At 39.7% G+C, this 21,963-nt stretch overlaps 1 protein-coding gene and 1 long non-coding RNA gene across 11 annotated transcripts in view; one reads left to right on the top strand and one right to left on the bottom strand.

The window, feature by feature from the left end:
* The window catches only part of PLCB4 (phospholipase C beta 4), a 190,541-nt gene extending 171,619 nt beyond the window's left edge, over nt 1–18,922 (top strand). For 8 of the 10 annotated variants that reach the window (XM_077781972.2, XM_021540284.4, XM_077781974.2 and 5 more), the window contains 7 exons: nt 297–372; nt 5,902–6,077; nt 10,490–10,591; nt 11,729–11,786; nt 12,255–12,341; nt 14,343–14,379; nt 17,109–18,922. In XM_077781972.2, coding sequence (XP_077638098.1) covers nt 297–372; nt 5,902–6,077; nt 10,490–10,591; nt 11,729–11,786; nt 12,255–12,341; nt 14,343–14,379; nt 17,109–17,197 — 625 coding nt within the window. In that variant the 3' untranslated portion in view covers nt 17,198–18,922. The remainder of the gene's footprint in view (nt 1–296; nt 373–5,901; nt 6,078–10,489; nt 10,592–11,728; nt 11,787–12,254; nt 12,342–14,342; nt 14,380–17,108) is intronic. The other 2 variants (XM_077781975.2, XM_077781976.2) reach the window with 1 other exon arrangement.
* Nucleotides 7,213–11,739, bottom strand: LOC146768008 (uncharacterized). The gene is made up of 2 exons (XR_014954435.1): nt 11,611–11,739; nt 7,213–7,813 (listed from the first exon to the last, which is right to left on the bottom strand). It is a non-coding gene; the product is annotated as an uncharacterized LOC146768008 (long non-coding RNA).
* Nucleotides 18,923–21,963: the final 3,041 nt, after the last annotated feature.

The raw sequence follows: 21,963 nt of genomic DNA on the forward strand, positions 1-21,963 counted from the left end.
GCAAGGCATTATAAGCCTGGAAAAGGAACCAAGTATCATAAATGGAGATGCCTGACACATCCTCAGCAACAGAATAATTGCTAGGCCAATCTAGAATTAATCATGTGGTGTTTGAATTGACTGATCATTAATCCAACAATATTTTGTAAGTTGTGAATGGATTGCCAGAAGAAATAATTTCATTCCAATACGGTGCAGCACTTTGACTTTGATTAACATTTTAATTAGTAAGTGCTGACTAAATGGGGAGATGTTTAACTTGTGGCACATATTTGCAATTTTTCTTTTCTTTTTAGAGGAAGTAATTGTGTTGAATTGAAGAAAGAAACGGAAATTAAAATTCAGACACTAACATCAGATCACAAATCTAAGGTAAGCAAACAGCCAATTTTAACACATGCAACTTCTGAAAGAGAGATTTTGAGACCCAAGTGGAAGTTAATTTTCCTGGAAGCATATGAATCACTTTCAGCAATAATAACACATTGAAAAGAATGGGAGTAATTGAGTGTCTAAAAGTGTTTCTTAAAATTTTTTTTAAAGCAACATCAATTTCCTGCTGTTTTGAAATTTTTGAAGAAAGCACCATATTCATGCCTTGTGAAGTGAAACTGGTCATTTGTGTCAGCTCTAGTTAAACAAAGAGAATATGTGTTATATGTAATTTGGATGCTAAATACATTCCCAAAATACATACATAAAGAGGTTTCTATTTAATTTTCCATCATTGTTATCTTGGCCTTGGTAATCCGTTTTTTAGGGAATGAGGAGCCCAAGTTACTCTTGAACCAACTGCCTTCTTATTTCTGGTGGTGTTTTATTTTGTTTTTTTCCCATTGCTTCATTGTTTTGTTTTCTCCAAGGTCCTGGGGAATAAAAGTGCCTTTGGACTCAACCTCAGCTGATTTCAAAAAGCTGTTCTCAAGCTCATGGCTCCCCTGGAGTTGCTCAGAGCTGTTTCCTCTGTACTTCTGTCCCACTGCTGTGTTCACTGACTTCCTGTTTCCTGTGGAAGGCTTCTCCAGGACTTGCTGACATGTTTTGAAAGCTGTCCAGACTAGAGGGTGGCAGGGACACCAGGAGGCTCATCCATGCACAAAATCAGCTGGAGGGAGGACAGTACTGGAGACTGACCCCAGTAAAAGCTGAAACCTGTGAAAAGAATCAAACAAGAACAGAAAACACACATAAACACAGTCACATCTTTGAGGCTAGAATAAGTTAATTTTTATCTTGCCTTCTTTGAGCTTTATTCTCTATTTATTATTTATTATTCTCTATTTATTATTTCATGCAGAGAAGATCCTAATTCTCTAAACAAGGTTTGCTTTCTTGTTGCTGCCCTCTCAGCTATAGATGTAGCCAGACCCCCCAGGAATAAAACTTAAGGTACTCTCTTATCTTTCTATTTTCTTCCTGAAAAGTCCAGAACTCTTTCCTTAAATAAAAGCAAATTTATTAAGTAAAAAAAAAAAAAAAGTTCCTTCCTCTCTTATTAAAACAAACTCTCTGTGGAGCACTGGCTCCCAATCACCCAGACAATAAGCTCCAAAACTCATTTGAAATTACTTTACACAGAAATGTATTTGATCTGATATCTCTCTCACCTGTGTCACTCATAGTCTGGAGTTAGGTGTCATTTGTACACAAGGAACATCCAAATGTTCATTAATCTTCCAAATCCAATAAATGTGACTCATGTTCTCCCTTTCCGCAAATATATTCAGTTTCTGAGCCCTGTTCCTTTCAAAAACATGGTTTCAAAATGGTTCCCTTAATTTGATCCATACCTGGAAAAAAAAAGATTGATTTTTTTGTCCACTCCCATATCAGGTTTTAGGACATTTTGAAAGGAGACTTAAATGTAAGAATTGAAATGTAAGACTTCAGTATAAGACTTGAAATTTCAAGCTTCTGGTTATTGGATAATTTGCAAAGATCTCCTCTGCAAGTCATCTCCCTCTGAGGATTCCTCTAATGATTTTCAATGTCCTGCTCACTGTGGTTCCATCAAAATTGTCCGGATTATTTACCAGGCTCTTTTGTTTCAACTGCTGTGTGTGGGCCTTTGAATTATTCCTGGAAATCTTGCAAAAGTTTGCAAGCAATGGGTTGGAAAACGGTGCTCAAGACCATAGGGAAATTAACTCTTATCTTAGATGAAGGTAGGTGCAATTAGATTAAATTCTGAGATGCTGAATGCATTACACTGATATAGTGGAAGTTTGATTAATTAACAGTTTTTCAGCATTTTTCAGCATTTGGTCCACTAATTCTGATATATCAGATTTGAACATTATTCATCTTTAATTACAGCTCATGTCCTCCAGTACAGCTCTGTGCCATAACGTGCCTGCACACACCTTTAGCAGCAAACAGACCTTTTAATCTCCAAAACTCCTCCTGTCATGAGGAAACATCCAGCCTAAGTTTCACATAAAATATTGAAATGAAATCTGAATGTCCCAGCATGTACTTCACACACAATTAACCTAGCAAATGCAAATTACTCGCCTGCATTAGGAAAGTAGGTCCCAATTTCAAGCGGGCAGAGGATGAAAAGAAAAAAAAAGGAAAGATTACTTCAAAGATCATTCCTGCTTGAACTTAGTGACTGAACAAACTTCTTGCATATATGCTGTGCAAAAGAAGGTTCCTTATCAGGATTTTAATTAGTCTCTTAAGCCCAGTGTAGGAACAGATGAAAGGACAGGCTTACAAACTCAGTCTGCAGAACAGGAAGGAGAGAAGGAAGCTAATGGTTATTTTTCCTATCCTTTAGGACAAGCAACACTGCCTCAATAGCAAAAAGTAGGACAAGAGCACAGCCCAGTAAAAATTAAATAGTAATTTCAACTATGCTGCTAATAAATTGGAGAAAAGCAGGGATGTTCTCTGAATTTACTACAACTGAACTTTGAAGCATATCACAGATCTGTAGCAGAACTGGATTTCAGATGATTTAATGGCAATGAGTTTTAAGTTCTTCTCAATCTGACTTGAATTGGGTATTTAAAGTCTTGTAACTGGTGTTCGGCACATCCCTTACATCCTTCTCATCAGGTTATATCTTGCTGTACCTGAAATGAGACTTCTACCTTGATGGAGGTGTAATAAAAGAAAGTTTCACATTTCAAGCTTCACAGAAAAGTTTGTTTTACAAGGAGGTGTACCTGCTTCTTAGACTGCCTGCTGCTTCTGGAATTAGCATCACATCATAGCACATCTGTCCACAAACACAGGCAGGGTGTTCTTCTGATTATTTCTTCCTTCTTAGATTAAATACTTTATATAAGGATTACCACACTGTCACTTTGCAGGGTTTGTCTTTGGGAGTTGGACTCAATAATTCTACAAGACATTACATGATCCTGTGGTATCAGTGTACCTGGGATTCAGAATTCTTGCCTTCAGGATCCTCTGTGGTTTATAATACTCACCAATTAAAAACAATTATCACATTATTCATTTGCAATGAGCCCTTGAGTCTTTGTTCCTCTGTGTTTGTTCTGGCTTTGGAAACTCTTTACAATTAAGTCACAAAATACTCACTTCTACCATGGCTTTCGCTATTTATTCCACTATTTTATTTTTTTTTATTGTAATTTTTATTTTTATTATTTTTTATTGTCTTGTATTATTTTTATGTCTTTTTATTATTTTTTATTGTCCTTATTCTTTTTTCATGAAAAGTTCATTTTGCATTTTCTCTACAGTGTAGGGAGACCTTAAATAAAAGCAAACTCTTCTTTGTTTTCTGGAATGCCTGTGGTGGTGGTGAACACTTGGCCTCCTGCTGCCTGGGCCACAGAACAGCACTTGTCTTTTGGAAATACTAACAATTTCTAACTCTGTGACTGTGGGAGTTTTCTGAGGGCACAGTCCCTTTGCTGCTGTGCTCCAAATTACACCCAGGATTTTGGACTGATCTACCTGCACCATAATGAATTCAAATCATGGATGGAGCTGACTCCATCTGGAAACTCTCCATTGAAAATAAATAAGGAACATGTTTTCCTAAACCCTTCAGCCATGACTTTTAGCTCTCCTAAGTCCATCCTAGGTCTCCCTGGTGGCTGGTAAGCCAGATGAGATCACTGTTGAGAAGAGATTCATACAACCTAACTCAAGTGTCTTGGTGCTTGAGGCCCTGGAGATGTAAGAGGGGCATTTCCAGAAAGTGTGAGAGTGATAAATCCTGCTTTGGACCTGCCCACAATTTTCACATCAGCAGTACAAGGAGAATGGGCTAAGCTTGGCCCAGAGTGAAGCACCTGAGGTGGTGCCATGGGTGAGCTGGAGTGTCTGCCTCCCAGCCTCTCAAAAACCCCATCTGAAAAGTTAGTTTTTCTTCCTTCACAACATCCAAGCATTTATTGGTACTCATTTTGAAACGGAATCCTCATGTTTTTCAGTGTCCAAAGGCAGTACTGATGAACACCTTATTAAAAACACACTACTCCCACAAACTGCACCACATCCTTCATATCATTTCATGGTTGACAGGTTCTGGGCTTAGTGGTACACTTCCCCACATACACAAAAAGCAGGATGGCTCATTTTGCTGGAGGCACACTGACTCTTAAGCACCCTGATCATTTGGGCTTATGTTAGTCATACCAACTTCTGCCTCAAAAGGTTTTTGTTGCTTTCTGCAGAAAACTCCAGGTTGCTCTCTATTAGCTGCTTGTACCTGTTTTGATATGAGATCACCAATTAGCTATAGTTAAGTGCAAATCTGGCTTTCAGGTAATAGTAGTCATTCTGCTCTGTTCCAGAATTACTCACTTCTTTATTTCATTAGATTCGTTCTTTATTGGGCAACATGGGGTTTAGGTAAGAGGCCATTCAGAGGAGCCTCTCCAGGGCAGAATGGAGACTGGGGCTGATAAAATCTCCACTTTTTTCACCTTCACCACTTAAGATATTTAGCTGGGGTTTATATAATTATCTCACTTTCATTCTGCCACCATTCTCTCACTTTCTAAGCAAAATGGTGGCAATTTTTGTTAAAAAGGATCAAGTTTGCTTTCGTAGAAGATGACCCAGATGTTATTAGTTGTAATTGAAATAATTACCTGAAGGTGGATTTACTGGGAGGCACATTTTATGTAACATTTATGGAAAAGTAGGATAGCATGTCAAAATACTCAAAGATAATCATTAAAGATTAATAAAACATATCTTTCTGTTAGCTTCTTTTTGAAATCAATGAGTGTGATATATTAAAATAACAACTCTGGTGATTTAGGCTTCTTAATACTGTCTCTTGGGAACATTCCAAAACTTTAATCTCATTATTCTTTTGAGGCTTGAGAGATAAGCAAGAGAAGAATACTTGTCAGATTCCCTGCTGGCTTAATGACTATAAAACAAAGATACATAGCCCATCTTCAGATTCAGGTTGTACTAAATACAGGATTTCTCAGTAAATGCTCTGTGTTTGTGAAACTGTCTCCACAATATCAAAGGCTATATTTAAGCCCTCAGAGAAGTCCTGCTCACTAGGTTTGTCCATTGTTAAATTCAGTATTTTTAATACATATATTTTTCTTGGCAACAAAGGTGTGAAACTGTTTTATTATTAGCTCAGTGTTAGAGAAGTTATTAAAACAATGATAATACACTGAAAAGCCTATTTATTCAGTCACTCTATTCAGGGCATTTTAGGTAATAGTGTCTTAATAGTAGGGGTTGGTTTACATCATTTTTATACCCACCCAGCAGTGCCCTCAGTGGCTTTGCTAACTGTGAAGCAACTTTATTTGTGCAACTTTATTTTTCATAATTTAGCTGTGTTCTTTATAACCCATTTTATACTTGTCTTTACATCACCTTCAGCCGCAGGAGGAGTTGCTCTATCTGGGAGCCTCTAACAAAGCTGGTGTTACTTCCCCACAGGTCAAAGAGATTGTGGCTCAGCACACCAAAGAGTGGTCCGAGATGATCAATACCCACAGCGCTGAGGAGCAAGAAATACGTGACTTACACTTGAACCAACAGTGTGAACTACTGAAGAAACTGCTCATGAATGCTCACGAACAGCAAACCCAGCAGCTGAAATTCTCCCATGACAGGTGAGTGGGGCAGTGCTGCCTGATACTGAGTGCTGGTTTGTGTCACGCTTTAGTTTTTTGCATTGACGGCTCCAAAGGCACTGGGCTAAATGCACGGTAGAAGTAGAAGAAGCAGCCATACAAGGTTTAGGTTGTGTCCTGGTGGAAGATGTGTCTGTTGGGGAAGGTGGGAACCTCTCGGAATGGAAAATGTGGCCCCCTTCCCTCGGAATTATTATAACTCCGAAATCATGGGGCTGTCAGGCAAAGCTGTGAGAAAAGGAGCACTAGTACTTTTCTGTGTGTCACAAATAAGCCAACAATCCAACCAACAATCCAGCCAACAGTCCAACCAACAGTCCAACCAACAATCCAACCAACAATCCAGCCAACAGTCCAACCAACAATCCAGCCAACAATCCAGCCAACAATCCAACCAACAGTCCAACCAACAATCCAACCAATAATCCAACCGACAATCCAGCCAACAATCCAGCCAACAGTCCAACTCCCGAGCGCGGCCTGGAGAGGCTTCGCAGGAGTGGCAAGGGGCTCGGGGTCCCGGGTTTTCCCTGAGATGGTGCGGGTCCTTTCCAGTGAGATCGCGTGTTAATAAGGTCCCAGTGCAACAGCTGCTCTTAGGAGCACAGCCTTGCTCGTGGTAGGAAAATACAGTAGGAGACAAAACCTCCCAGTGGTGGCAAATTCTCCCCACAGCAACCACAGCATGTCTCCTTCAATCCTGCCAGCCAGAGGAGCTGAGCCCTGCCTCACTCCCCCAGCCAAAATCTCTCGATATCTCCGCCCTCCAAAAGAAAGCCCCTCAGCTAGGAGAGTACACCTGCACCTTTCCTCCGCCTTGGCCATTTCTTTTGTTTCTCTTGGGTACCTGGTCATTATTGTTTCTTAGCAACAAATGGGACTACATTCCCTGAGAGAAAGAAAAAAAAAAAGAAAAAAGAAAAATCCTAACCTCCAACATCCAACAGGTAGAGGTAGGAATGGGCTTCTTAGCTGATTTAGATCATCTGAACCTCCATAAAGGCAGCAGGGGTGATGAAGCATTGGTAGTTTGCATTGACTTTACCCAGGAACTTCAATACAGAGGCTGAAAACTGAGAAGTATAAAATACAGAAATATCCTTTGGAGTTGCTGTCAGCTGGGGACTCGTGTTTATAGCACTGCTGGCTATAAGAAAGATGCATGAGAAGTGAGGTCAAAAGGGGTTGCAGGATAAGCTACATTAGATTGATGTGTTTATACAGTATCTTGCTATAATCATACAGAAGACTACATGACACTAATGCTTTTGTAATTAACCATACTGCCTATTTGAAATCAAATAAAATTAAATGCAAGTTATAGTCAATGCTAAAAATGGTGGTAAGTAGAGGAATAATTTTTTTATCCTATGTTCTCTTATCCAAATCAGCCTAAAAGCATATGGATATAAAATATGTGTGTACACAAAATAGGTATATTCATACATATATTCATACATATTTCTCTTCAGCATTTTTCACACAAAAAGCATGGGGGAAAAGAAATAAATCACATTTGAAGAAGGAATTGGAATGATTTTTTAAAATTCCTGAGTGAAAAAGCAGCGTGTCTTTGCATCAGAGAGAACACATGCTGGGAGCTGCAAGCTTTTCATCCAACAGAGAATTGTCCCAGCAAAAGGCTTGTCGTGAGCTCATCTTTATGTTAATCTCTGTGTTAACCCATCTCTTCAAGCTGTCCTGCAAAACATATCCTGTCAAATATGAAGTACAAAAATTGTTAAATTATTATACAAATTCATAATTCAAAAACTATTAGCCAGAAGAAAGTGCAGTCCTTGGTTCTGTACCTCTAAGTCATACTTGGCGGCATCAGCCCAGGAAATCACATCGCTTTCTTTTTTTTGAGTCTTTTTTTCCATCTTATTGAAATTCATCAGAATGCTTGGAAGGTGATTTACTAATATATGGCCTGTAAAAGTAATCTTTTGTTTTCTTTTCCATACATCTTTCCATGTTCTCTTAACTTTGCTAGAAGCTTTCATTTCAGCCTACCAGTATATATACATTAAGGCAAAGCTTAAATTTTTAAAATGCTTTTTTTCTCATCGTTTTCATATTTTGGTTTAGAAATTCTGTATCTGTATGTTGTTTAAACATCCCTCTATCGTTTTTTGTATATGAGTCTTAGCAATGAAATAATACTAGAAATAATAGTAGAAATAATTTGTGTTCAGTCCCTATATTTCTCTGTGTTTAAAGCTACAAAGAACCAGATCTGAAAATTTACATCCTGATGAATACCAAGAAGTCTCTTTGCTCACCTGTCCCAGGAGTAATACCTTCAATATTCTTTCTGCTTCATTCATTGCAATTTAGTGTGTTTCTGCTTATTTGGAAATTATGTGCAGACAAGAGTCTTTGCTGTTAAAAACAAATTTAAGACTATGTCTTAATGTATGAGTATTTCAGAAGAATTTGGACTGTGAAATACTGAAATGTGAATAATAATGCCCCAAAGAGGCATCACACTTAATAATTCGTAAATTTTTAAATTTAATATATTGTGTGTAGGAAGACATGTCTTTATCTCTAGAGGCCGGGAGACAGTTCAGGTCGATCCACAGGAAAAAGAGGATCTGCATCAGGGCAGCATGGGAGTGGAGCAGGCTCTCAGCAGGTTGTTCTCAGCACTTCCCTCTCTCTGAGCTGGGTAATGAGTTGGATATCACAGCAGAGGGCACAGGGCTGTAGCAGAGATCAATAATCTCAAATGATGTAGTTGCCTGCTGTAGGAAAGGTGCTTTCCCTCCATGGGCAGCACAAAAGCAATTTCTGTCTGTGCTTTTGGCTCATTTAAAAACAAAGCAGAATGCAGCAGACACTGCTAAAAACCTGAAGCTTATTGAGCTCCAGGGGTGCTGAGCCTCCTGCCTCCCCAGACTGAGTTCCCTTGGCTGACCTGGATGTGGTGATCCTGCAGCAGTTCAGAAACTGGGGACATGAGCCTGTTATCCACAAGCATTATGTACTCCAGATAAAATAACCTGAGACAGAGGGAGAGAAAAATTGTGTGGTGGTTTTGTTTTGTTTTGTTTTGTTTTTAATAGAAGAAGAGATTTCTGTTTATTCAAACAACACTGGTGTCAGAAAATGGCATGTTAATGCACTTTGATGTCATCTAAATATATATATAAATTCCAAGGATAGACTTACATGCTGAAAGTTAAGTATCCCTTCAAAAGACATGTTTGTATAAATTTCAGAGGTGCAGTCACTATGACTCAGGGAATCAGCAGCTAAATCTTGCAGTGCCACATTTTTCAGAATCCTTTTTTCTTTTTCTTTTCTTTACTATCCTGGCTTATCCACTTCTTCCAGTTCCAGGAATCACCACTGTTTGTGGGAGGGAGAGTGTTTTTGTTGGAGACATCGTGATGTGTTGGCCCTTTCAGCCACCTCCATGGCCAATGCCTCATGTCTAAATCATCAGTGATGCACAGTAGTCCTTTAATCCTCTTAACTTCTTCTACTCTAAGGTTGTATCTGATGCAAACAGACTAAGTCAGTTTGAACACCTACACTGACTTTTTTCGTACCCTTCAGCACAGTAATGAAAATAAATTATTTCTGCACTCCTCTTAACAAAGTATGTTTGAAAATCACAATTTCAGTGTAGAAAATAATAGCTTTTATTTGAAGAAAGGATTGTTTTGAGTGAAATGCGTTTTCAACACATCTTTTTTTTTAGAACTCAGACTGATTTTTGCTGTGATACCACTTCTTTTAAATCTATATTCAGGAAACGTTTAACCTTACGAATTCTTGAAGTGAAAAGAAAAAAAAAGGCACCACAGTTTTTTAATAAAAATTTTTAAAAAGCTCTCTCTTTTCACAGGAAAGGCTAAAAGGTTCACTGAGCCAGTAGGAGAAACCAAACACAAGCCTGCCATAGCCTAAACCACACTCTTCAGGCCCACAGGCCCAAAGTAGAAGTTTTAGAATGAGGTGTGTCAGCTCATATCACAACTAGCAAACATTATTACTGTTAATACTGCTGTTACCTTCTGAATGCAGTATTCGCAAATTTTTCAGGCAGTTGTAAAAGACAAATTTCATTTTTGATGGTAGCTCATAGTAAGACAACTCATATAACAGGGAGAAAAGAGAGTATTTTATATCCTTTTACAAGATTCAAAGTGTAAAAATACTTTGAACTCGTCTTTCCGATTATATTCTCTGGAATAAATGGAGATTTCTGAATGTCTGCTCAAAGTGTGTAAATTCTACCCAAAGGAAGAGAATTTTAGTGTTGTTTGTTCCTTTCTCTTCCTTCATACTTCAAAGAAAAAGTAACCACAGTGTAGAGGAACCCAACCTCCACAACAGTTGCACCTCAGGCATTAATGACTGTGTTTGGTTTTGCCCAGGGAAAGCAAGGAGATGCGTGCCAACCAGGCTAAAATATCCATGGAGAACAGCAAAGCCATTAGCCAAGACAAATCTATCAAAAACAAAGCTGAAAGGGAGAGGTGAGTATCCCTTCCTGATGAGGGAAGAATGCTGCCAAAGGCTGACAGGAGAAGCTGTGGATTAATTCCATTAAAACCGTGCTTTTATGGATGGAAACTAAGGTCTAAAGATTGTGCTGGATAAAATTTTAGATAACTGTTTTAGGAAAAAATTGTGATTTTCTCATATTTTATCTTTTTAATAACTGTAATGCCCTGGTCATCTTTAACTGACTAGTGTAGGTCATATTCTTAAATTTTAATTATTGTACTTCAAGAGCATTGTATTTTTTTCCTTTTTAAGTGAAATGAAGGCCTGACTGAGAAGGGAGTAAAAGCAGAATCTACACAATGATGCCTTATAAACCTTTGGGGTTTCCCCCTCCATTTTGACCTTGCCATCTGGCTCGTTCTTTCCTTTTTTACATCCTCTCCTTGGCACTGGGCTATTTTGGTCCCAAAGCCTGAACCAAGTCCCTTGAGTGCTGCACACCCCAAGCTCATCAGGAGGATGAGCTGTCAGAGCCCTCAGTAACTGTTTGCTTTGTTGTGTTAGACCTCAATAAAGACTCCAAGGTAAATCTGTTCCCAGATCTGAAAGCAGTTCTGGTTTATGGGCTGATTCAACTGTTTGAACTATTTTTGTTCTCTGTCATGGCAGAAATCTTAGGAAGAAACACTTGAGTTATTTTATGTAACTATTAAGAGTATATTTATATTTTTGCATAAATAGCAGCTTTAAGAAGCTTACAGTATTGATAAGTTTAACTTCACTTATGATAATCGGATGATTTTTTTCCATTACCACTCTTAAGACACACAGCACTTTTTATACAACAAAACTGACAGCAGAGTGCAGGAAGGGATGCACAAATTAATTAGACCATTTGTTTTGAAGTTTTGTCCACCACTCTTGAGGTAGGAAAAAGCAAACTTCATTCACAGCAGTCAAGCCTTCATTCATACTGCCAATATATTTGGAAATCTCTAAATGTAAAGTTCTGTAGTCAGAGGAGTGTACAATTTGCCATTATTCCCACCTGGTACAGATAATCAGAAGACAAAATACACCTGAAGAGTTTGTGAATTTCTCTGTTGCAGCTTTTGGGTTTCTTTTTTTCCAATGAGTCTTCATGGAGAACATTTTCATTTTTTCAGGCGAGTCAGAGAACTGAACAGCAGCAATACAAAAAAGTTCCTGGAAGAGAGAAAAAGGGTAACTATAACCTTGAAAGTCACTGGGCATTGCTTCTGGATGTTCTTTTTCAATCCTCTGTTGAGGGAATGAAAAATATTCTCATTCTGTGCTGAGAATCCAGCTCTTGTAGATTTTTGTCTTTGCTTTGTTGCACATATTTGTAGAATAAAAGACCTGACATCTTTACAAGACAAAGCTATTTTCAATTAACAAAATTACTGTTCATTCCTGTGTGTTTGCCAAGTCTATGTATTATGTGCTATATGTATAATGTGTATCTTTTAATTATATCTATTAATTAATCATATAATAATATTAAGCTTTTATTAAGATTGGGTGATATATTAGGCCTACTGTGATGTTTTATGCCACCTAAATGGGGCAAAACAAAATACATGTGTGTATCTTTCAAGCTTATTTTTATTTGATTGGTTAAAAATGTGTTATATTCTCCCCTCCACCCCCATTATTTTCTCTCAATCACAGCTGGCAATGAAGCAGTCAAAGGAAATGGATCAGTTGAAAAAAGTTCAACTTGAGCACTTAGAAGTCTTGGAGAAGCAGAATGAGCAGGTATCTTGTTTTAAAAGCTTAGGAGAAAGCAAGCTAGTGAAAACAGTAACCAGAGTCAGGCTGAGCAGAATCCTTCTGAATGTAAGTCTTTACCAAAATGGGGGCTTTTTCATGGTCACTACCTACTTTGGGAGTCAAAATGAAGAGGTGACTTAAATGATGATGCAGCACTAGGTTTGTTTCAGCTGAGCCTGTGGGAGCTGAACTGCTCAGCCAGAGTGTCCTTTCAGCTGTTCAGCCAGATACTCATTAGCCAGATATGACAGTCAATAAGGACCCAGCATATCCATTTTAATTACTCCCCAGAAGTAACTCAAGCAAGTCAGTTTACTTCATTTTGGAATTTCTAGTACTGATTGAAAAATTAGAGGTGAAATGTGCCCAGAGCATCTCTGAACTCTCTCAGACTGTGAGTTTGGACTGAATTCTAGATATGTACAGTAGCATGGGGAGTTTTATCTGTACTAGTACACCCTTTCCTACTTAAAATACCTTATTATTTTCTGCTAGTTTATAAGCTCTTTTTTTTTTTAATTGAAAAACTACTTGGCAAGGAAAGGAAAATTCTAATCTTGTTTCTGGTGGAAGCAACACTATGTTCTGAGCAGTTCCCTTGCTGAAAGGTTGAGCCAGAAGAGCTGGAATAATTGCATGGACTTTCAGTACTGCACTTAAAAATGTAAACTGCAAGGGGAATATACCCAGCAGTTCAGTGAGGTAAGAGTGAAGGGGAGCATTTAATACCCACTACTGTTAAGGGCTGTGTACTCACTTCTTTGGTAAATGTTCAGAACTCAAACTCTCTGGAAGACACCATAATATAAATGAAAGCCATCTTGCAGAGAGGTAGGGAAGGGAATGGTACAGGCAAATCAAGTATTTCCACTGTCAGGAGAGAGCCCCAAAGCTGCAGCCTGGGTAACTTGCAGGGGATGACAGCTCTCTTAAGATCTCAGATGGCAGCACCATTGAACCCCAGCCACCACAGTTCTGCTGATTGCTCCACCTCCTCCTGGGTAACAACCACGAGTCCCATTCCAGTCCCTCACAGGGTTGTTGTAGACCAGTGTGAATGGGTCTGGCAGTCAGTCTGCTCCTGAGCAGCATCTAAAGGCAGGGAGGCAGGACCTGGGGGAGGTATTTGGCCCATGGCAGATCTGTAGCGTCACCGAGATAACTGCCAAAAAAATGAAGGGCTTGATCCAGAGCTATGGTGTTATCAGTTCTTTCTTTCCACTGGCTTCAGAGAGCTTTGGATCCATTTTTCAAAATGCATAAGGAGAGGAGAGAGTGATTCTGGTTGTGCTTTTGAGCATAATGTGATAACCACGATCTGTATAAGGAAGCTGGGACAAGTGTGAGTCACTGAAGGCTCACCTCTTTGAACAATTAGATACATCCTCACCTGGGCTTACGGCTCTGCAGCTGAGGGATGACAGCAGCCTATGTGAGCTTGCTCATTTGCCATTTAAGTCAGATAAATCATCAGTTATTAAATGGAATAAGCTGCTCCGTGTGCTGCTTATCACTCCTGTGTGGGCATGTGGTGGCCTCCACCACAGGAGTTGTCCTTAACAGCTTTTTAACTCACTTTCATTTGATCCATCAGAGCATATCTTTCCATACATGCTGTTTGGACCATTTCCTTGTAGCCCCAAAAGTGCACCAGGGCAACTCCCAGCTGGCTCTGGTATCACTGTTACAGACACTGATGTATGGAAGTTACTTGGATTCAGGTGGTGTTTGTTTAATGAGGATTTTGAAACACTTTTTTTTTCCTGATCAAACAAGGCAAGAAGATGTTCACACAAATATACAATGGAGAAAAGTAGAATTATGTGTGGAAACAGCCTTCAGTAGAAACTGTTATAAATTTAAATTTGTTTTGTTTTATGTATGTTTTTCTTGCATTAATTTTTCAATCTCACTTCAGTTTTCATTCATTTAATTTGCTTCTTGTTGTATTACTCGATTTTGACATTTTTATTTTTGTACAAACAGCTTTTGAAATCCTGTCATGCAGTGTCTCAAACACAAGGTAGGATGGACGTATAATAAGCAAACTATTATTTCAGTGTGCTTTCCTTCTAAATTAAATCATTATCATTGGAGCCCTCCTTGTAAATGCAACCATTGGGAAGTGCCATTGACACAGTGAGCACTGTGTTAATCTTGTTTGCACACAGATATTTGAGCCTGACACAATATTAGCAGTATTTTGTGCTTTAGCTTCTGAAATTCACATGAATATGAACTGTGATGCGCAGAGGAAATATTTAGAGATTAACATGTATATTAGCTGCTGTTACTGGAAGATCTGCTTAGAGTTCTAAATTGTGTCTGTGAGAGTGTCTATTGATCTAAGTATTTTAGTGTTAACACACAGGCTAATGCTGATAGTTTTGCAAAGGGTTTCCAAATATCCTTTATGGTAATAAAATAAGTAATTCCATACTAAGAATAGCCAAATATAGAATAGATGGCTGGAAATAGCTTCCTAGTGTCTGTGGAAGAGCACTTTAAAATTAGCTTCAAATTCTAACATGTTACAAGCTCTGCCAATTACACTTTATGATGTAGCTGTGCTTCTGTGGCTTCCTAAATAATCGTTACTCCAAGAAATCCCTATTAACCCATCTTTCCAAGGGAAAGAGTTGCATTGGGCTGGATCATCTCTGTGTGCAGCACTGCCTGATCTGAATTACTCCCTTAAACTGATAACATTGTGCACTACTGACAGCACCCACTATAAAAACATTTCTTTATGGACACATAATAATGAAAAAAACTCTCATAAGGCTGGGGGGGGAAAAATAGTATTTTTTTTTACTGTATGTGTTTCCTAGCTTGTGTGAGATCTCAGTAGAGAACATGCTGAAAACAGAGTCCCTTGGCTGCCCCTGACTCCATGGATTCACTGTAGGTTCCAGAGGCTTGTCCTGTCATGCTGGTGTGTTCCCATCAGAATGCACTCTCTGACCCAGCCTCAGAACGGCACAAATGAGATCCTGCTCCTCTGCTAGATGCTAATGTGGTCTTTGAAGCCAGGTTCTCTAAAAGAATTCTGTACATAGTACACTGGGATACAGAATATTTATAGGACACTCTGTGCTTGTAGTCAAGTCACAAGCCTGAAACGTGAAATGTGTGAGTCACTAAGATAAAAACACTGGGTTTTGTTCTGTTTGGATGTTTCATTTCACATACAGGTGAAATCCAGCCAACATTTCAGAAGAGGTTGTCCATATTGATTTATTTATTGTGTTTCCATATTTTCATGTTAAAATTATTTCTTCATTACTTTCAAGCTTTTTAAGTCATTTAAATAGAGAGTGTCAATTAATTTTTAATCATATTTATGATGGTTGCTTTGCTGTTATCATAATTACTTTTTTCCCCAAGAAGATGATAAGGATGGTTAAGCAAGTGCAGGGCTAGATTTTTCAAGAAGGCAGGTATGTCACATCTGCATAAATCCACATTTACCTTGAAAAGGAATATAGAGGTGCACCCTCATTGCAGACCTACCTCTACCCATTTTAACCTATGCAAATATGTGTCACATCCAGAAGAGGTGACTCCTTAAGTAGCAGCTTGTATAGCAAAGTTCTCTGTCTAAGCAACTTTTACAACTTCTGGGGGAACATAGTTTATATAAATCAAGTCCCCTAACATAATTCCCTCCATGATGGATAATACACCAAAGAAAATAGCAGCTTGGATTGTCTCTTCCTAAAACTTGTCCTAATGCTCCTGAGTTTGATTGTATAGATGGGTTAGATTGCCCTCTGGGTCAATTTATTCAGGGTCCTTGGGGCATGGATTTAAGTAACTTCCCAGATTGAGAACCCCTGGGGAAAATGGAGATGCTGAATCTCAGTTTCTTTAAACTGCAGAGTTTCGAACCAAAACACCTTAACAGGAGGAGAGAATGTGTCTGTGCATCGGAGAGAGAGAAGGGAATTTAAAAAGTGCCCTCTGAGAGGGGATTCCCAGGCCAATCACCATTTACACACAGAGCTTTAACTCTGCCTGCAGAGCCCAAGGCAGGCACAGTTTATAGTGAGGTCTGGCATGTATTCATTGCTGGATTTTGCATTGCTGAATAGTGCATTTGGATACAGTTTCAGGTGGACTCAGGGTGTGTAGTCCCATGGAGCACATAGCAGCGTTCTAATCCTGAGGTGAAAAACACCCCCTCTGTAATCAATAAGGATCTCCAGGTCAGACAAAAATTATTTTTAAAAAATAAACTATTTTTTAAAAAATACTACTTAAAAATCTTGCCTACTGCAAGGGAGATGTGACACTGATGGATTTTTGTCATTCCTTGTCTTTATGAAAGAAACAAGCCTAGATCATGGATGAATTTCAGGTATTAACACATTGCAGTACTCTCACAACAGCAGTAAGAATGCATTCCTGGACATTTCCTATCTGGAGAAACAGTAAATTGGCATCTGCCTAACTTCTTGCCCAAAACTGAGGCTTCTGCATTTTATCATACACTTAGTTAGAAAGTCAACCCATGACTCCCAGAATAGAATAAAAAAAATATTTCCTAAGAATCTTTAGACATAAGGATTACATCCAATTTTGAAAACAGAGTGACATGGGGTGGGGGGACAAAGGGTGTAAAAATAATGTTGTTACCTATCTCCTCAGTGTGCTTTGCCTGTGTTTCACTCAGACACTCTCACGTGAAATGTGCTTCATTGGGAGCAAAAGGTCTAATGCAATGCTTCACGCAGTTATTTTGGATTGCAGGCAAAGGAGATGCAGCAGATGGTGAAGCTGGAAGCAGAGATGGATCGCAGGCCAGCAACAGTGGTTTAAAGCCTCAACAAGCAAATTGAAGTTGGAGAGCACAGCATCCTTAAAATGAGAGCAAAATTCAAAATAACATTGCTGAGGTTGAAGAGTGGGCTTCTGGTTTTCGCAGGGGGTTGTTTTGGGTTTTTTTGTTATTAATATATCAAGGGTAGCTTGATATATTAAGGTTTTAAGGTTTGCATTGTTTCTTTTTTAACACTGGGCACTGAATTTCCTTTGTTGGATTTCCATAAGAATTTCCTTTGTTCAGAAAAACCCCAACCCGAAGATGAAGAGAGCTTTTTAAACCTCATCCTGTTTTCCTTTCTGTATCTCAACCAGGCACCTTGTCTGTGTCAGAATCACACGATCAGAGCCTCGAAACACAGGAGATACCTTTAACTTCATTTGAGATGGCAACAGAGCTGTAGTTCGAGTCGTGTGATTTCCCATTTGTGTTCTCATGTGTGATGTGCTGTGCAGAAACCCTGTCCTGCCAGACCCCGCCACACCACGCCTTGTCAGATGCTCCGCACCTGGTGTTCCCTGAGCCCACTGAACGGGACCTTATGCCAAGTAATAATTAGGATAGTAAGGATAGTAAGGGGCTGAGTTTGGGTGATTTTAAATTATATTTAAATGGGTTTTTTTTAGGCAGCGGGCAGTTGAAAGATAACTTTGTATATTCAAAAGTACAGCATGTACAAAGTCATCGGCCAAATTCATCAGCTTCATTAGTAACTTGACAGGGTATTTCTGCAGCCTAACAATGTCATTCACAAGTGCCATATCAACTCTTATCAATTCTGAGGGGAGCCAATATCCTGTAGAAGTCATTGCAGTGGATAACCTGAGAGAAATACAGTATATTCGTGCCAAAACTGATCAGTGCTCTAAGGAATTACGTATTAGGCACTTTAAGAAAAAGTTTACATCCTACATTGCTTGTAAAGAAATTGCATTTTGATCCTGTTGTTGCAGATCCCAGATACTACAGTTCATTGTAACTTAAAAGATTGTTTAAATGGCTTTTGGCAAAAAGTTTGTAACTGTGAAAATGTAAAAAGTATTTATACACTTGGGAAACACAACATTGTAGAAAATCACATACATGTTGCTACGTGATAAAATTTAGTAAACAGAAATGCTAAGAGTATGTTTGCATGTGATACAAATGCTACTAAGGTTGTCATGCCTACTATATGACCACAGTCATGCTACTAGCTGGTAAATACTGAGTAAATGTATGGCACAGAATATTGTTTGATTAATTACAAAGACTTTTAGCATTACAAGATCTCTATATATATGTGTGTATATTAATTACGTGGGCATTCTTGATACTTGTAGTAAAAGAGAAGTACATAACTAATTTAATTTTACACAGAAGTATTTATGCAGATTTTCAGAATTTCATATCAGGAATAACCTTTTTATGTCCATTAGATATAAAAACAATTTGCTAATATGTTAATTTGCATGTTTCCAGAGCTTGCTGTAGTTATATTGCAAAACAATGCATGTAAGCATTCGGCTTGGAATTTGTCCATGCTGCCAATTCAAAGATGACTGCATGGAAAACTGGTAGTTTAGAACAAATCAGATTTCTGATTTCAATGTACTAAGCACCAATTACTTTGTTGTATATGCTTGTACAAACAAATTCTACATATTCCTATAAACAAAATAAATGAAGAGAGATAATTATGTTATTGTCAGTCCCGAGATGAAACTTTCAACTTCTCTAATAAAAACCTTAAAAATTCAAATCCTTTAGTTTTGACTACAGTGAATTGCAGGGTGGTGGTGTTATTAATTGCAGATTTTTAGCAAGTTGTATTTCCTGTAAAAATGTGCATAGTGTAAATATATTTCTATCACAGCTTATTTAGTCAAAGGAGTCTTTTTTTTTAAATTTTATATAAGTGATAGAAGCATTGTGCAGCACTAGAGAACTGCCCCAGAGTGCAGCAGCACAATCTGGAAATGCAGCAACCCAAGCACAGCATAGCAGCAACTGAGACAGAGGTCAGTGAATATTTAGGTGTTTAAAGCAGGGTTTGAGCAGACTTGTGATGCGTATTCAGAATTCCCATTCTGATGCCACAGCCTGTGAAGGTAGTGTTTTAAAAGACATCTTGTGTACTGAGAGCAGCTCTCTAAGCCTGGCTCAAATGCTGGATGGAGCTGGAAGCAGAAGAGTTTTCAGAGCATGCTGGACAGGATTTTTATGATGATTTTTCTTTTAATTAAAAAGGTCCTCTAAAACACAGGTGGTGAAGACAGTGTGATGAGCTGGAATTTTACACTGTTGCCTACTGCAGTGGTTTTTAGCCTGTAAGGAGAAGCAAATGACAGACCAGGTATGGAGAGAACTGGATGGTAAAACATCTTAAGCTCACATAGAGCCTGATTGGAAAGCCCTGCCCTACCTGCTAAAGAAACCACTGGGAATGGAGGGCTTGTCCCTGAGAAGATCAAACCTGCCTATTTAATTCCTTGGTGAGCATCCTATCCCCTGAGGGGAAAAGGCAGGTTTTGGAAGGACAGAAAATACTGTCCAGAGCCTCAGTCTGAGTCTGTGCTCCCTGCCCAGCCAGCAGCGAGACATCCATCAATTCAGACAGAAAAACAGGCTTCTGTGAAACTGCCAAGTAGGAAACCTCAGCTGCCAGGCTCAGCTCCCCACACTGATACGTATTTCATCCACTGACAATTTAGCATAAAATGCAGGCAGTAATTTGGAATTAAGTGATGAATTTTGTCAGCTAAGTGTTTTGAAATACTGTTTAAGCAGTATTTGATTCAAAAATTATTTGAAGTTTGGCCGCTAATGTAATGAGGTGAGAATTTCCATTGAGATGAAATAGGCTAATCAATTTGAACATTGATACTGAGTTAAAGCAGTTTAAAATGTCATTCCCTACCAGAGTGATAGATTCCACTTCAGTGAAATTTCATGGAGGGAATGGCAGATCTTCTGTCTCTGAATCGCTTCAGATAAATTCAGCTCAGCTGTGATGGGGAGGGTCATGACACATAGGCAGCCTGCTATTCTTTCACTTGCAATAATTTGGGGGTTGGTCATTAACTTGGCTGTTTCCAGGTGGGGGCCTATTTAACCCCTGTACCACCTGCATGCAGTTAAACTGCACCACCCAAAATACCCCTCAGGTGCCGTAGCCCAGGGTCTGCCTGCGAAACCAGCTGCAAGTGGCAAACACGATTGGATATAAAGCCCTATTCCTGCTGGCTGCATCAGTAGTGGTCCCAGTGCTGCAGCTGGTACTGTGTGCTCGCTTCAAGGAGGCTGCTAAGAGTTGTTATGTCTGGTAGTTGGGGATAGCAAGGGGGATTCAGCCTTCAGAGATACCCAGGCAGTCTCCAGAGGTGGCGGTAAGGGCAGGTGGCAGGGCTGGTTTTAGGTGACCTAGTCTGGGACCATAAACTGTCCCTGGTCACAGCATTTCAGGGTGGCTGATGCTGCTTTGGCTCACTCAGATGAGACCTTTCTGCTCTGTTTTGGGAGTTGCTCAGTGCTAAGAAGTCTTAGGCCTTTCCCTCTTTTTCGCCACGGGGAGCAGGATGAATGCAGCTCTGCAGGCTGGAAGTGGCAGTTCCTGGGGCTGAAGGCTTTGTTGTGCTGTGCAGCTGGGGGAGCCCAGTTCTGTGCTGTGGGGCAGCCTTGCCCTCCCTCCAGCACAGCTGCTCTCTCCCAGCTGCTCCCTGGACCCTCATGCACAGGCTGGATGCAGGGACAGCTGCTCAGAATAATGTCTTTTGGGCCTTAAAATCTACCTAGAAAATTCACAAAGGCTGGAAATTAAATAGTGGAGAAGCGAAGGAAATAAAGGGTAGTCAAACGCCGAGCTCATCAAGACCTGAGGAAGCCAGGACTAAAATCACCACAGAAATGCAGCCTGTTACAGTCAAAGGTTATATTTTGTAGAAGATTAAAATTTTTTCCCTTTATATAGTCCCCTGAAATTATTATCCATAGGTTAATCCTGTATCGCAACTAATAAAGGTCTGACTCTGGGGGTGTGCAGGAATGGCTTTTTATCATGAAGCAGGAGAAAGAGGGGAAATGGTCAGGATATATTTATTATGCACAGAAAGCATAAAAGGAATTTCAACATTATAGCTTTTTTTTTTTTAATATTCCTTTAGTGTCAGTTTTTATTGTTTAAAAAAGCTATTTCCCAGCAAGAAAGCCCCTCTCTGCACATGTGTGCCCTGGCAGAGAAAGGACAGCTGCCCACAATCAAAACTCACCTTGCAATATCTTGGTTTGCAAAACCTCGTGCCGTTTCCTCCAGATGCCTTTTCCTGAACTAGAAATGTGAATTGGTAGTGAATCCAGTATTGCTATCACTCTGGATCGCTGTCGTCCCTTTAGCTTTTTACTAAAAAAACCATCCTCAGTGTAGGGTCCTTCATTCCTGGGACTTGATATCGCTGTGAATTGTAAATATTTGGATGTGCTCCTGGTCCCGGGGCAAGAGTGGCAGCGGGTTAAAGCTCCGAAAAAAGGTCCCGGTGAGAGGCGGGAAGAAATATTTCAACGTGGCATCACCGGAGCAAGGGAGCAGCACGGGTGTCGGCCGCACTTGCATCGCACGGAGCGGGCTGGGGTCGCCAGCTCCTCCCGCAACGCCGCCCCTGGCCCGGGCTGACAGCGAGCGAGGGAAGTGCTGCATTGGCAGGGAGTTGAGGGGGCCCGGAGGCGGCAGGGCAGGGGGCGGGCAGCCCCCGTGCTCTCAGCCCCCTCTCCGCTCAGCGCCGGGCCTGTCTCGCACCTTTAACCCGG

Source organism: Lonchura striata, chromosome 3 (assembly GCF_050655825.1).
Source record: "Lonchura striata isolate lonStrDom1 chromosome 3, ASM5065582v1, whole genome shotgun sequence".
Taxonomy (NCBI): domain Eukaryota; kingdom Metazoa; phylum Chordata; class Aves; order Passeriformes; family Estrildidae; genus Lonchura; species Lonchura striata.